This window comes from Pinus tabuliformis, chromosome X, assembly GCF_031772625.1.
Source record: "Pinus tabuliformis cultivar Carrire ecotype Pingquan chromosome X, CPIR1, whole genome shotgun sequence".
Lineage (NCBI taxonomy): Eukaryota > Viridiplantae > Streptophyta > Pinopsida > Pinales > Pinaceae > Pinus > Pinus tabuliformis.
Genome location: NC_142308.1, coordinates 26932217 through 26946384, shown reverse-complemented (window position 1 = coordinate 26946384; position 14168 = coordinate 26932217). Strand labels below are relative to the sequence as shown.

Genomic DNA, 14168 nt, shown 5'->3' with positions numbered 1-14168 from the left:
GATCTGAAAATTTTAGTTTGGTAGGACAGTGAAACATGTCTTTGGGTTTGGGAGTTGAAGACAAGTTGGATGGGCAGAACAACTACATTGCATAGAATGAGAAAATCCAAAGCATCTTTGAGGAAGCGGAAGTCTGGGGCATTATGGTAAATACCACATAGAATCCAGTAGTAGTACCTGCTGACCCTGTACAGTTGGTAGAGTTTAACAAAAAGAATGCTAAGGGAAAAAGATTGATTCTGGAAGGAATCAAAGATCATGTCATTCGTCATGTGAGAGGAAAGACTTATGCACATGAGATGTGGACAACCTTGACTAGTCTTTACCAAAACTTCAAATGAAAACAAAAAAATGGTCTTAAAGGAGAAACTGAAGGCCATTAAAATGGCTAAGACTGGTAGTGCTAGAACATGTCTCACAAAGATCACTTTAGTGAGAGATGAGTTGGCAGTCGTAGGTGAGATCATTGCACCCAACTGGTGAGGATTGCTTTGGATGGTCTTCCCAAGACTTGGGAGAATTTTGTGGATGGCATTGTTGCACGGGAAAACCTTCTTGATTGGGAGAGGTTGTGGGACGATTGCATTCAGAATGAGATAAAAAAGAACCAAACAGGTGGCAGGAGGATGACAATGTTGGGGCAACCAAACAGGTGGAGGAGGATGACAATGTGGCATTGTTAGCAAGAGGCAAGAAGGGCAGAGCAAAGAAGCAAGCTTCCAACAATGGAGGCAAAGGCAAAGGTAAAGGCAAGCAACAAAACAAGGAGAAGGACTACTCGAAAGTCAAATGTTGGAATTGTCAAAAGTTGGAACATTATGTTGTTGTGTGTCTGGAGAAGAAAAACAAGAAGGGGAAAGACAAACCCATGGCAGCTTTTGCAGAGATAGAAAGCTTCTCAAAGAGCTTTGGTCGGGAATTTGGGTTGATAGCTTGTGAGGCCACTAGTGCAGGATCACCTGCCATACAGGTTCAGAGGGAGTGTGCACTCCCCGCTACTAGCAGAGCATCTTCTAGCATTTGGTATGTTGACAGTGGTGCTTCCCGCCACATGACAGGAGTCAGAGAGTACTTCTTAGAGCTTTTAGAGGATGATACTGATATGGAGGTAGTACTTGGTGATGACAACATGGTTAGAGCAGTCGGTGTGGGGACATTGACATTTGATAGGGGACCCAAACCTCCCTTGAAAGTGACAAATGTTCTATATGTGCCTGGAATGAAGAAGAACTTGATATCTGTCTCAGCACTTGAGGACAAAGGGTATGATGTGTTGTTCAGCAGAGGGCAGGTGCTTATATATCCTAGGGGAACTCCATTTTCTTCAGCTAGAGTGATTGGTGTGCGCTATGCCAAGGTGTACGAGTTCTCATTCCAGCCCCTGATGGCATCGAGTAGCAACACTAGAGACATGATCGACAACAGATCTAGCAGTTCAGAGTTGTGTGAGATTTGGCACTGCAGGATGGGGACCATGTATCATGGGGCCTTGAGTACATTGCGGGAGATCACCACTAGTGTGCGAGATTTCAATTTTGATCACCTTGATGTATGGAGAGGACGTGCTACGGGGAAGTTTGCCAGATCCCCTTTTCCCAGCAATGACAATAGAGCAACCGAGATCCTTGACTTGATTCATACTGATGTGAGTGGTCGGATGTCTCATGTATCCTTGAATGGCTGAGTACTATGTTTTATTCATTGATGACCACTCCAGGAAGACCTGGATTTATTTCTTGAAGACCAAGAGTGAGGTCTTCAAGCGGTTTCAGGAGTTCAAAGCTCTTGTGGAGACCCAAAAAGTTAGGAAGATCAAGGTCCTCAGGTTGGACAATGGAGGGGAGTATACCCTTGGTGAGTTTGTTGATTTTTTTGCTGAGGCAGACATTAGGAGGGAGTTCACAGTTCCTTACAACCCCTAGCAGAATGGGGTTGCGGAGAGGAAGAACAAATCCATTGTAGGGGTTGCCAAAGCCATGCTTCATGATTAGGGGTTACCTTTATTTTTGTGGGCAGAGCCCTGCAACACTGCTGTGTACTTGCAGAACAGGAGTCCACATCGTTCCTTGGGGAATGTGACTTTGGAGGAGGCTTTTTCTGGGAAGAAGCCTGATGTTGGGCACTTTCGTATCTTTGGGTGCTTTAAATATTCCTATGTTCCCAAGGAGAACATGACCAAGCTAGAGCTCACTACAGACAAGGGCATCTTTGTGGGTTATAGCAAGACCTTGAAAGCTTATCGGATTTATATTCCTGCGCAGAGGAAAGTGGTTGTCAGGGGGGATGTGAAGTTTGAGGAGGAGAGAGCTTTCAAGAGTTCACGAGAGTTAGAGTATCCAGAGTCACCAGACCCTTAGGAGAAACTGAGTCAGTCACAGGGATCCAGTGGTCAAGGATTAGGCGGTACATCAATTACAGTGTTAGGTCCATCAGTGAGTAGTGGCTCTCAGAGTCAAGTGGGTGGTTCTTCGGGCAGCATGCAGGGCAGTCCGCAGAGTAGTTCATAGGGTAGTCCACTCATGGACAGTTCGCACGGTACTTCAGCATCTACAACCACAGATTCAGGCATGAGGTTAGTTGGCAGGCCTTCAGGAGTTCAGGCTTCTGATGATGATGAGGATTCTTTCACTCCAGTGGGAGAAGTATGCTCAGGGAAGAGGAAGCCCAAGTGGCTTCAAGATACCTTGCGTGAGGCCATATCAGTTGTTGGGCCAAAGAGACAGGTTAGTGAGAGTAAACCACTTGAGCGGTTCTGTAGTTACATGGCATTGGTAACAAGCATTGTTGACTTCGAGCCTTCTAGTTATGAGGAGGTAGCCAGCCAGCAGGTCTGGAGAGAGGCCATGATGGAGGAATATTCTTCTATTATGGAGAACGATGTTTGGGAGGTAGTGCCGAGGCCTGAAGGTAATGCTACAAATGGTAGCATTGAGAAGTTCAAGGTTCGATTTGTGGCGAGAGGGTTCTCACAGGTAGAGGGAGTTGACTGTGAGGAGACCTTCGCTCCTGTAGCTCAGTATACATCTATTTGCTCCATTATATCAATTGCAGCAGAGATGGGTTTGAAGATCCACCAGATGGATGTGAAGACCGCATTTTTCAATGGCCTCATTCAGTAGGAGGTTTATATTGAGCAACCGCAGGGCTTTGAGGTGCATGGGAAGGAGTCCCATGTATGCAGATTGAAAAAGGCACTCTATGGCCTGAAGCAAGCTCTTAGAGCTTGGTACTCGAGGATTGATACATACTTGTAGCAGTTGGGTTTCACAAAGAGTGAGGCTGATCCGAACCTATACTTCATTGTGGTGGGTTTGGAGCCTCTCATTCTGGTGTTGTATGTTGATGACTTGATCATCACTAGTGCAGAGAGACTCATTGAGGGCTGCAAGAGAGATCTTGCTTTAGAGTTTGAGATGAAGGATATCGGCTTGATGCATTATTTTCTGGGATTGGAGGTGTGGCAGGAGGAGGGGCATTTCTTCCTGGGACAAGGGAAGTATGTTGTGGATATTCTTAGCAGATTTCACATGGAGGACTGCAAATCCATGTCTACACCTATGATCACTAACTGGAAGAAGCTTAACGCTTCTGATTCCGAGTTGATGGATCCTACTCTATACAGACATTTGATTGGTTGTTTGATGTATTTGGTCAACACTCGACCAAATATATGTTTTGTAGTTAACACTATGAGTCAGTTCATGTGTGAGCCCAGGAGAGTGCACTGGGTGGCTGCAAAACACATTCTTCGTTACTTGCAGGGGACTGTGGATTTTGGTCTAGATTATAGACAGGGTGATGGAGTGAGACTAGCAGGGTACACGGATTCAAATTGGGCAGGTTGTGCTTCAGATAGGAAGAGTACTTTCGGGTGCTGTTTTGGGTTGGGTTCGGCAGTTGTGTCGTGGATCAGCCAGAAACAACAGTCAGTTGCATTGAGCTCAGCTGAGGCAGAGTATATGGCTGCTAGTTTGGCTAGTTGTGAGGCCATATGGCTTCGCAAGATGTTGTTTGGTCTATTTGGTTAGGCATTGAGACCTTTAGTAATTTACTGTGATAATCAGAGTTGCATAAAACTCATGGAGAATCCAATTTTTCATGACAGGTCAAAGCATATTGAGATCAAGTATCACTTCATTAGAGACTATGTCCAAAAGGGAGCTGTCAAGCTTGAGTACATTTCCACAAATGAACAGATAGCGGACATTTTCACCAAAGCCTTACCACGGGGCAAGCATGTTTACTTCAGAGACAAGATGGGAGTGGTGAGGAACACTTTCCTCAGTAAGAGGGAGTGTTAAAATTTGGGTACTAGAGGACAAGTGTTTCCTAAGGCTTTGATCTGGGGTCTAGGGAAAAGTGTCCAAAATTTATTTGTACTTTTCTCCTAAAGTGGCTTTGTAAATGGCAATGTCAATTTAATTTAAAAGTGACTTTATAAGTGGTAAAGTCAATTTAATTTAAAAGTGAATTTATAAGTGGTAATGTTATATTCTAATTTAAAGGTGACTCTATTAAAGTTAATGAAGAATTAGAAAGTGAAAAAGTGACTATGGAAGTAAAAGGCCAAGTGGGTCTTTATAAAGTGGGTGAGTTAAAAAAATAGAAAGTGAGAATTAAATGCACATTTATTTTCATCCCTAGATCTAAATGAATCTCAACCATTAGATCTTAGGGTAACCCAAAAGGTCATTTAAAGATTAAAAGGAGAAGAGAAGAGAGAAAGATCAATTCATTCTTTCATGAGCATTTGAGAAAAAGAGAAGAGAGAGCAAGGAGAAAATTTCTGAGCAGTGAGGAAGTGAAAGAGAGCAGTAAGAAGACATTTCAACAAATTTGGGCAGCAACATTCATTGGCACGCATCCCAAGGCAAAACTGCACAACAGGAGAAAGGCACAAAAATCGACGAAGAGGGACAACAGCAAGGGCATGAATTTCGAGGAAACCGCACTACGGGAATCTGTACGGTTCGTACAATAGGTTCCTAGCACATTTTTCGAGGTAATCCGTACATCATTTAATGTTGTTTTATTGCTGGAAAATTTCTGTTTTGGCTGTTCACTGATTGGCGCCATTTTCGAGGTGGAGTTCAAGCACAAAAATCGAGATAAGTTGTAATTTGTGGTTGTTGGAATTTTTACTGTGTATTTCAGTTTCTCTGTAAAAGCATTTTCAAAAATAAAGAAGAGCTCTCTAACTGGGTTTCCCCAAGAGTTGTAGGGGGTTTTTCCAGGGTCACATTGACCAAAAATCACTGTTTTATTTTTTGTTTGTGGTTGTCATAATTTTGTTGTGTTTTATCTCTGCAATTTCAACAGTTGTGAAATCTCTAAATTTGTGTTTTTCAGAAAATATTGTCATTTGTAGATTTTAGAATTTTTTATCATGCTTGGATTTAAAACTAAATGCATGGAGTGATAAGGAAAACTAATAACCAGAGTGGGGGTTGAATTTCTTCAGTTCTGTCTAGGAAAGATGAAGAATCATCATTACTTGCAATTTCAGTTGTTGTCCTAGAATGGCTTAATGAAATTCGAAGTGAGTATGCAAAAGATCTAGAAACAAGTGCTAGAATCAATAACCTTCCTTTGAATTCAAAATTTGAATGGAAATACGATATTCTGTGGTACAAGGGAAGAATTTACCTAAGTCCAAATTCCAAATTTAAAGCCAAAGTTCTCAAAGAGTCCCATGATTCACTGTCAACCAGACATGTAGGGTTCTTTAAAACCTACTATAATGCATGCCAATCATTCTTTTGGAAGGGAATGAATAATTATATTAAAAAATATGTGGAAAAATGCGATAAATGCTAGAGAAATAAAAATGAGAACATTATGACCCCCAGACTGCCCCATTCCTTAAATATTCTAATTCAGAAGTGGGAAGAAGTATCAATGGTCTTTATCGAAGGATTACTCATGTCTGATGACAAGGACAAAATTCTCGTAGTAGTTGACAAAACCAAGTATGCAAACTTCATAGGAATGAAGAAATCAGATTTAGCAAAACAAATCGTCGAGATATTTTGCAAGAATGTATACAAATTACAAGGGTTTCCCCAAGGTCATTGTTAATGATAGAGACGCCAAATTCAAAGGTAATTCTTGGAAGAAAATTTTCAAACATATAGGAACCTACTTCAACATGAGTTCAGCGTACCATCCTCAAACAGATGGTCAAATAGAAGTTGTCAATAAATGTTTAGAAGCCTACCTACGATGTTATGCAACAGACAAATAGAATAAGTGGGCTCAATGGTTACATCTTGCCGAATGGTGGTACAATTCCACTTACCACCCTTCAGCAAAAATGACTCCATTTCAAGCACTGTACGGTTACAAACCTCCTAAATGGAAGGATCTTGCCATTATCGAGACAATTTCTAGCAGTTAAAGATCAGTTAGAAGAAACACAAAAAGTCTTCCAAGCACTAAAAGAAAATCCAAATACCGCAAGAAATCGTATGAAGCAGTAGGCTGACCGCAATATAACCGAAAGAGAATTTGAGGTTGGAGAATGGGCATTTGTTAAACTCCAGCCTTACAAGCAGTTGTCCTTTAAACAAAAGTGAAGAAACAAATTGGCACCAAAGTTCTATGGACCGTACCAGATTAATAAAAGTATCAGCCAAGTAGCTTATAGTTTGAGCCTTCTTGATAAAAGTCATGTTCACAACAACTTCCATGTATCTTGCGTTAAAAGATCACTTGGCAAACACCAAGTGGAACAAACAACACTTCCGACATTAGATGACGAAGGGAAGATCATTTTAGAACCATAAGGTATGATATCCACTAGGGAAAAGAAGTTGCGATCGTGAGTAATCAAAGAATAACTGATTAAGTGGAAAGACCTACTAGAAGAAGAAGCTTCCCAAGAGACAGAAGCATTTTGTCAACAATATCTGTCGTTATGTATGCTTTGAGGACAAAACATCTTTTTGAGAGGAAGGCAGTGTTATGTAAAAAATTAATAATGTTGTAATTATAGATTAATTAGGCAAAAGGGCATGATCAATAACTAAGAGGCACTCGAGGCGGTATATAAGCCAAGGGCCCTTCTATGTAACATCATCATTCAATCATTTATAAAATATATGTAAATATTTATGATCTATCAATTAATGAGCTTGTACGTGTGAACGTGTGGAAAGTAGTTCAAGATATTTTCAAAAATTAATTCTTTTTTGGAAAAATAATTCAATATTGTAATTTACTCAAGTAACAAAAGTGAAAGTCTTACATTTAGCAATTGAGTATAAAGTTGTATCTCATGAATGACTTAGACTAGGAGTAATCTCAAAAATAGATTCTCTACTAAGATTATAAAGACAGGGAAAGGTAGAGGCTTTGAACATGCTTAAGCAGCTGAGCAGGGTGAGCAACAAAGGGAGGAAGAGAGAGCAGGTAGCCAAGAAAGAGATTTTTCCAACAACATGCAATCCGATACAGTAGTTCCATACAATTGTATGCCTGTACGATTTGCATGAACACGCCATACATTTATGCAGTGCTGATATTTGGGCATCCAGTGGAGGTTTCCTTGTAAATTTTTTTGAAGGAATGAAAAACTGATTTTAAGGAGTAATTACCTGTGTGGGTGAAATTAACTTTTATGCTTCTGCCATTTAATTTCTAGCTATTGTGCGAATGATTGCATAGTCTAAAATTTAATTTCAGCGTTAATTAAATTCAACAATCGACTTGTTTGATTGAGATAACAAGGACATTAGTCACCTAGGTCTTGGAATTTTCACGCCATGTGTCCCGGTTCATCACCAACCTCTGTGAAGTATGCTCCTCATCTCAAGCCTCCTCAAGTCAACTTCCCAACCTGCAAGATATATATCCCATGGTTACAAGTTCTAATGGCTAAGTGTCCTCCTTTGAGTGACCAAAATTCCTCCATTGTGTGCATCCAATGGACTAGTCATCATGCAAATTAGGGTAACAGGTGCCATGTCAACACACTAACTAAGGTCAGGCATCCAGACAAATTGAGCCGTCCAGAAGTTAATGAAGCATAGTCAAAGGCGCTAGGGGACATGGTGCTCTCCTAGCAAGGTGAGAACACTTTTGTAGTAACTCCAAAAACTAACACTAAAGAGGACCATCATAATGCTAACTTGGTGGTAAATTATGTGTTGCTAATTAACATGACAGTGTCAATGCCTCAAGACTATGCTATGAAGTTTATTGAAGCAGCTGAATTTTTGTACTGGATTTGGTTTCATTTTATACTGATGTTTTATTTTGATAAATGCACCTTTACTAGTGGATGTTGTTACTTTCATTTTTTTTCAGCTTTTATAGGAGCTTCTTTTGCACTTTCACATTGTACTCATACTGGACATATCTTTTTAGTCCTGTTGACCTAATATTGTGGTCACTTGTTGGACATTAATAAAATTATCTTATCTATTATCTTATTGAATGTTGTTAACAATTATTTTTGAAATCTTATTTGGTATACATTGTTTTTCTATTGCAGCGGTGTTAAAGATATGGCGCAACGCTGATGCAGTTTGTTTTGACGTGGATAGCACTGTCTGCAAAGATGAGGGAATTGATGAATTGGCAGAATTTTGTGGTGCAGGGGAGGCTGTTGCAGCTTGGACTTCAAGGTGAGTGCGATCCTTTAACTTTCTTGATTTCACATTTTAAGGGTTGCATTGCCCTCAAGATTTTGAATTTTGATGCAGAGCAATGGGTGGGTCTGTGCCCTTTGAGGAAGCTCTTACTGCTAGACTTTCCCTGTTTCGGCCTTCAATTTCTGATGTTGCTAATTATTTAGAAAGCAATCCTCCAAGGTATGTGAAATTTTTTTCTTCTGTTGACTTTTTGCGGAAATATTTTGTAAGGATCTTCTCAAATGAACCCATTTTTGGGTTTCCCCAGTAGCAGAAAAATGAATGTTATCTGTTTGAAAGCTAGGAGTTTTAAACTCTAAGTCACATTGTGGAGAAATAGTAGGAGCAGACTGAAATGGAAAATATTTGTTACAACACAATAGAAATAACCAAACATACTTCTACAACACAATAGAAGTAACTTTCCCAATTTGAAAATAATATAATAATGCTATTAAAATTGGTAGTACATGGTGATAACAATGAGAAAGATACCGGGCAACCTATACAGAAGTTTCTACAGAGAATGTACGTCCACAATCTCGGCAAGCTAGCTCTTTTGGATTTCCTGAACTCGAAAGTCATGAAGAAACAAGCTTGGCATATCTAGCATCAAGACTTATCATGTCCAGTATTATTAATGGACCTTTCGGCCATAGTAGCAGGATTCGGCTGTAATGGATTTTACTGTACAGAAATTCGGCAGTATAAAAGTTTCAGTGAATTCTCTGTACAGTATGTATATGGTATGCTCAACTTACTTTTGGTTATCTCTGAAAATATGCTTCGTGTATTTAATCCCCGTGGACTTGTAAACCCAAAAAACAAACAGCCCAAAAACCTCAAAAATCTAAAAAACATCTTGAATACATCGGCAATATTTTCAATAAGTGAGTTATTTTCCCTTATTTCTTGTGCATTCTTGCAGCTGAAATTCTTCTAAATTTGTAACAACATGTGTTTTTCATATCTATGAGATGGATACGTCTATATTGGAGCCATACTGTGTTATTTTTAATCATGTATTTTTTCCATATCGAATCGTATCTGAATTTGAAATTCATATACGAATGTTGTGTAGAAATTTCGACTGCAAATACTGTTGAATTTTTCTACAATGATGCATAGTAGAAACCAATTTCCTGATCTGATAGTTACTGCTTAATGATTTTTAACAATTTTATGCCACTGATATCATTGAGCAAGTATACATAGAAAATCTCAACAGTAATGCATCAAAAATAGTAAGATCATGAAGAGACAACCTTGCATAGTAGAGACTGTTGATTTTTTGGGTAGCATCGGATGTGCTATAGCTCCAAAATTTTGTGGAGGGGCTAGAACACATGAGATCTCCAAGACCCAAAAATCGTTTGTTGATATTCCACCCGGATTGTATTTTATTAAAATAATTAATATTTTTAATAGGGTTCCCAAGTCTAAACTTAGGAAAATTAAAATATTAATGGGTATTAATGAAAATATGGGTGAGAAGCAGTGTTGCACACATCGCGATCGGGATTTAATCGGCGCCGGGAAAAAAACGGAAAAAATCGTTAAAATCGGGAAAAAATCGGAAAAAAGCGGGAAAAAATCGTTTGGCACAAAAATATTCATTTTTTTTCAATTTTTTTAATATCTAAACCATCTACAACATAAAATAAATACATTGACACATAAATATGATAAAAAAACTAATATATAAGATGTTTAATATCATTTCTAGCGCTAAAATCACACATAACATTGAATCATGTCCTGAATAGTAAGTCCTGAGTCCCAAGTCCAACTCAGCCTCAAAATATCAACAAAAAATATGATAATGTATCTCATCATGTCATAATGTCATATACAATAAAATGAAAGTCTAATCCTATTGATTTCCTCTGCCCCTCTTGCGAGAAAATGGCACAACTTTCTCTTTCCCTCTAGATGTAGAAGCTGGTGCCTGTGGTGGTGGAAATGGCAGTGGAGTCTGACGTGCTCTAGAAGCTGAAGAACTAGTAGTAGCAGCTACAGGAGGCCGAGGTGGACGGAGACCACGTCCTCTGGTAGTGGTAGCCCGGGTAGCCCGGGTAGGCGGTGTCACCTCCTCCTCCTGCTCCTCCAACTCCTCCTCCTCCTCCTCCTCCTGCTCCTGCTCCTGCTCCTGCTCCTCCTCCTCCTCCTCCTCCTCCCCCTCATCCTGCACTAACCAATCCTCAGTGGGATCCATGAGAGGCCTCTCGGTCTCAACCCTCCATTCAGCAGTGGTGTCAATCCCATCCAATGAGATGGCTTCCGTATCAGGTGTCTTCTCTAGTTGTTTCACCCACAATCGAAGATTGTAGTAGACATAGACCATGTCATTAAGTCTATGGGACTCCAACCTGTACAAAGTTCATGAAATAATAAATTAATAATTAATAATTAATATTATAAAAAAAATATTGTTTAAAACTTTAATGAATTCAAAAATTTATTTGGAAATTTGCAATATTTTAAATGTTTAAGTGTTAACCTATTGCGCTTCTTGTTGTGTATTTTTTCAAATACACTCCAATTGCGCTCACATCCCGAGGAGCTGCATGTTTGGCTGAGGATGCGTACGGCAAGATTTTGCAAAAGGGGTACTCTGCCACCATACATCTTCCACCATGCGTCTACAACAAAATTACAAATAAAATTTTAAATAAACATAAGAAAAAAATGGAATTTGAAGAAACAATGAAATTTGAAACAAAGTTACAAAGTACAAACTAAAAAATACCTGGCATTTTAACCGTCCTATCAATGACAGCCATCTCAAAGCCAAATGTGCCACCTGACAACTTATATTGCTCAATTTGTCTAGAGATCTCCATACGTTCTTCTGAAGATCTCACCATCTTCTGGACACAGGTTAATAATCCTTCCACGACCTCAACATCAAAATTAAACCCACATGCATAAGAAAATGCAGGGTTCAGGAAAAGCCCCGCAGCATGAATTGGACGATGGAGTGTGTTGTTCCATCGCTCATCAATGACCTTCCATAGAAGGAGTTGTCTCTGGAACCCATCATCTCCCTTGTCATCATAGTAGGACCGAATGGCTTCTTTGGCCCTGTCCATGGCTTCATACAAATAGCCCATTGCGGGCTTCTCACCATCAACCAACCGAAGAACCTTTACCAAAGGTTCTGTAACAGCGCACACCTCCTGCACTCCCGCCCAGAAGTCTTCCTGGTATGAAACTAGTCTGCAGACGGCCTCTGTTTCTGGTTTGCGGCTCATTGACGAAGCACGCCACTCCTCTGAAAGAAACATTCTCTTCAAATCCCACATAGAATTCACGAGGGATTGAAGAGATATGAAACTCGTCGCAAACCGTGTAATGGCGGGGCGCACCAACTCTTTGTTGTTGGTGAATCTTCTCATCAAGCTAAGCACAGATGTGTGATTGTAAATAAATTTTGTGATGCTTTTTGATGAGTCAACAACCTCTTTGACAAAGGGAATTTTCCCAATGTCCTCTAACATCAAATCAATACAATGGGCAGCACAAGGTGTCCAAAATAAAGCAGGATGCCTGTCCATAAGCATTCTACCAGCAGCAACATAATTTGCAGCATTGTCCGTTATGACTTGGACAACATTTTCTGCACCCACCTCCAAAATAAACACATCCAGCAAATCACATAAAGTTCTTGCATCTTTGATTTGATGAGTTGCATCAACAGATTTGATAAACATAGTCCCCTTGGGACAACTAACCAAGAAGTTTATAAGGGTTCTCCCCTTTTGGTCAGTCCAACCATCTGACATAACAGTGCATCCTGTTTGTGCCCATGATGCCCTAAAATCCTCCAATCTTTGGGTGCAGTCACGCTTTTCATCTTGAAGAAGCCGGCCTCTGAAATCATGAAGAGAAGGGAGTTTGTACCCCGGGCCAACACTGGCAATAGCATCGACAGTAGGTTGGAAAAATGGATTATTCCTTATAATGCTGAAAGGAATATCACTCCAGAGGAGAAATTTTGTCATCAACTTGTCAGCTTTTTCTTTTTCAGTTCTTTTTAGCATTGAACCAATAGTTGGTTGTGAACCAGGTGTGGTTCGAGGAACAAAATATGATGATGCAGCTACCGGATTGACTGACGCTGCAGTAGAACCTGTGCCACTTGGCCCACTTCCGTCAGCTGACCTTTTTAGTTGCCTTTTGAGTTCTTCTTTGGCGTCTCTAGTGTGCTCTAATTCTCCCAATGCTCTCATGGCTTTTTGGATAATTTCAGCATTTGTCTTTAGACAGGGCCCCACATCACGTCCAGGGATTTGTGCAAGGTGGAACTTCAACCTGTACACCCCCCCGAATATTTCCTTTCCACACAACTTGCAATACAAGTTTTGTCTATCATTCGGAGTTTTAGGGTCACCATATTCCCAGAAAGGATCCAATTTCCTTGGCATGTTTGTTTTTGAATTTGCAAACCTATGGAAAAATAAGGATTAGGAAATAGGAATTTAGGATTACATAAATGATAATACAAATTACAATTTAGCATTTGCAAAATTACAAGCTAATTATTTCCAAAATCCCAATTTCTAAACCCAAGTTACCCAACCAAATGCCAAAAAACAATGAAAATTCAAAAAAAATAAACAATGTTTAAAAAAAATGAGAAAATAAAAATAACAAATTGGTTCTCATAGTCATAACAAATTACCCATCCCAAATCAATGAAAAATTTCAAAAAATTATTTAAAAACAATGAAAACCAAAGTTTTTATAGAAGCAAAACCAAAAAAAATTAATCTACATACCTCTTTTATGGACAAATTGGTGATCTGGGCTTGGATTCCTCTTAAAAACGCTTCGATTCGCTCCCAAATCCGACGGAAACCCTTCAGCTCCTCTCCCTCACCTCTTCTCCTCCTCCTCCGCGCGCAAACAGCAAAATGACATAATAAAAATCGATTTTGCATATAAAAAGAGCGCTGCCCCCGTGCCCTGCGATTTTTACCCAAAAAATCGCGATTTTTTCGAAAAAATCGCGATATTTTCAAAAACTCGCGATTTTTTCGATAAAAATCGTTATAAAAAAAAGTGGCGATTTTTATGCATAAAAATCGCGATTTGAATCGGGTAAATGAAAAAATCGCGCTTTTTCGATAAAATCGCGATTTTAACAACACTGGTGAGAAGCTTCTAAGAGATGAGGATCAAGTCTAATTTAATCTTAGCCGTTGATCAGAGATTAAATCACGACTATTGATTTCTCAACAGGAAAAGTATAAAGGAAGGCTTGGGGTTAGTTGGAGAACACACATAGGGAGAGCAGCACTTGAGCTAGATCAAAATTCTGGGGTGTGGTTTGCTGAGAATTTTGGAGTAAGCTTCTAATGCAGAGAGGGGCAGTTTGCAGCGAGACTTTTGTCCAAGGCCGAGAATACGGAACAGAGAGGCATCACAACACTAGGGAGAGACAACGCAGCTCCAGGAGGGTGACGCAGAAGCTGGAGGGATGACACAGTCACTTAGAGGCAACACTGGGGTTTTTGTGAGGCAGATTGAGCA

The 14168-nt window shown here is 39.8% G+C and overlaps 1 protein-coding gene across 2 annotated transcripts in view; it reads left to right on the top strand.

Moving 5' to 3' along the window:
- Positions 1-14168, top strand: part of LOC149138151 (phosphoserine phosphatase, chloroplastic-like) — a 206818-nt gene that overhangs the window by 53525 nt on the left and 139125 nt on the right. For both annotated transcript variants that reach the window (XM_089447977.1, XM_089447976.1), the window contains exons 2-3: positions 8495-8627; positions 8706-8813. In XM_089447977.1, coding sequence (XP_089304103.1) covers positions 8495-8627; positions 8706-8813 — 241 coding nt within the window. The remainder of the gene's footprint in view (positions 1-8494; positions 8628-8705; positions 8814-14168) is intronic.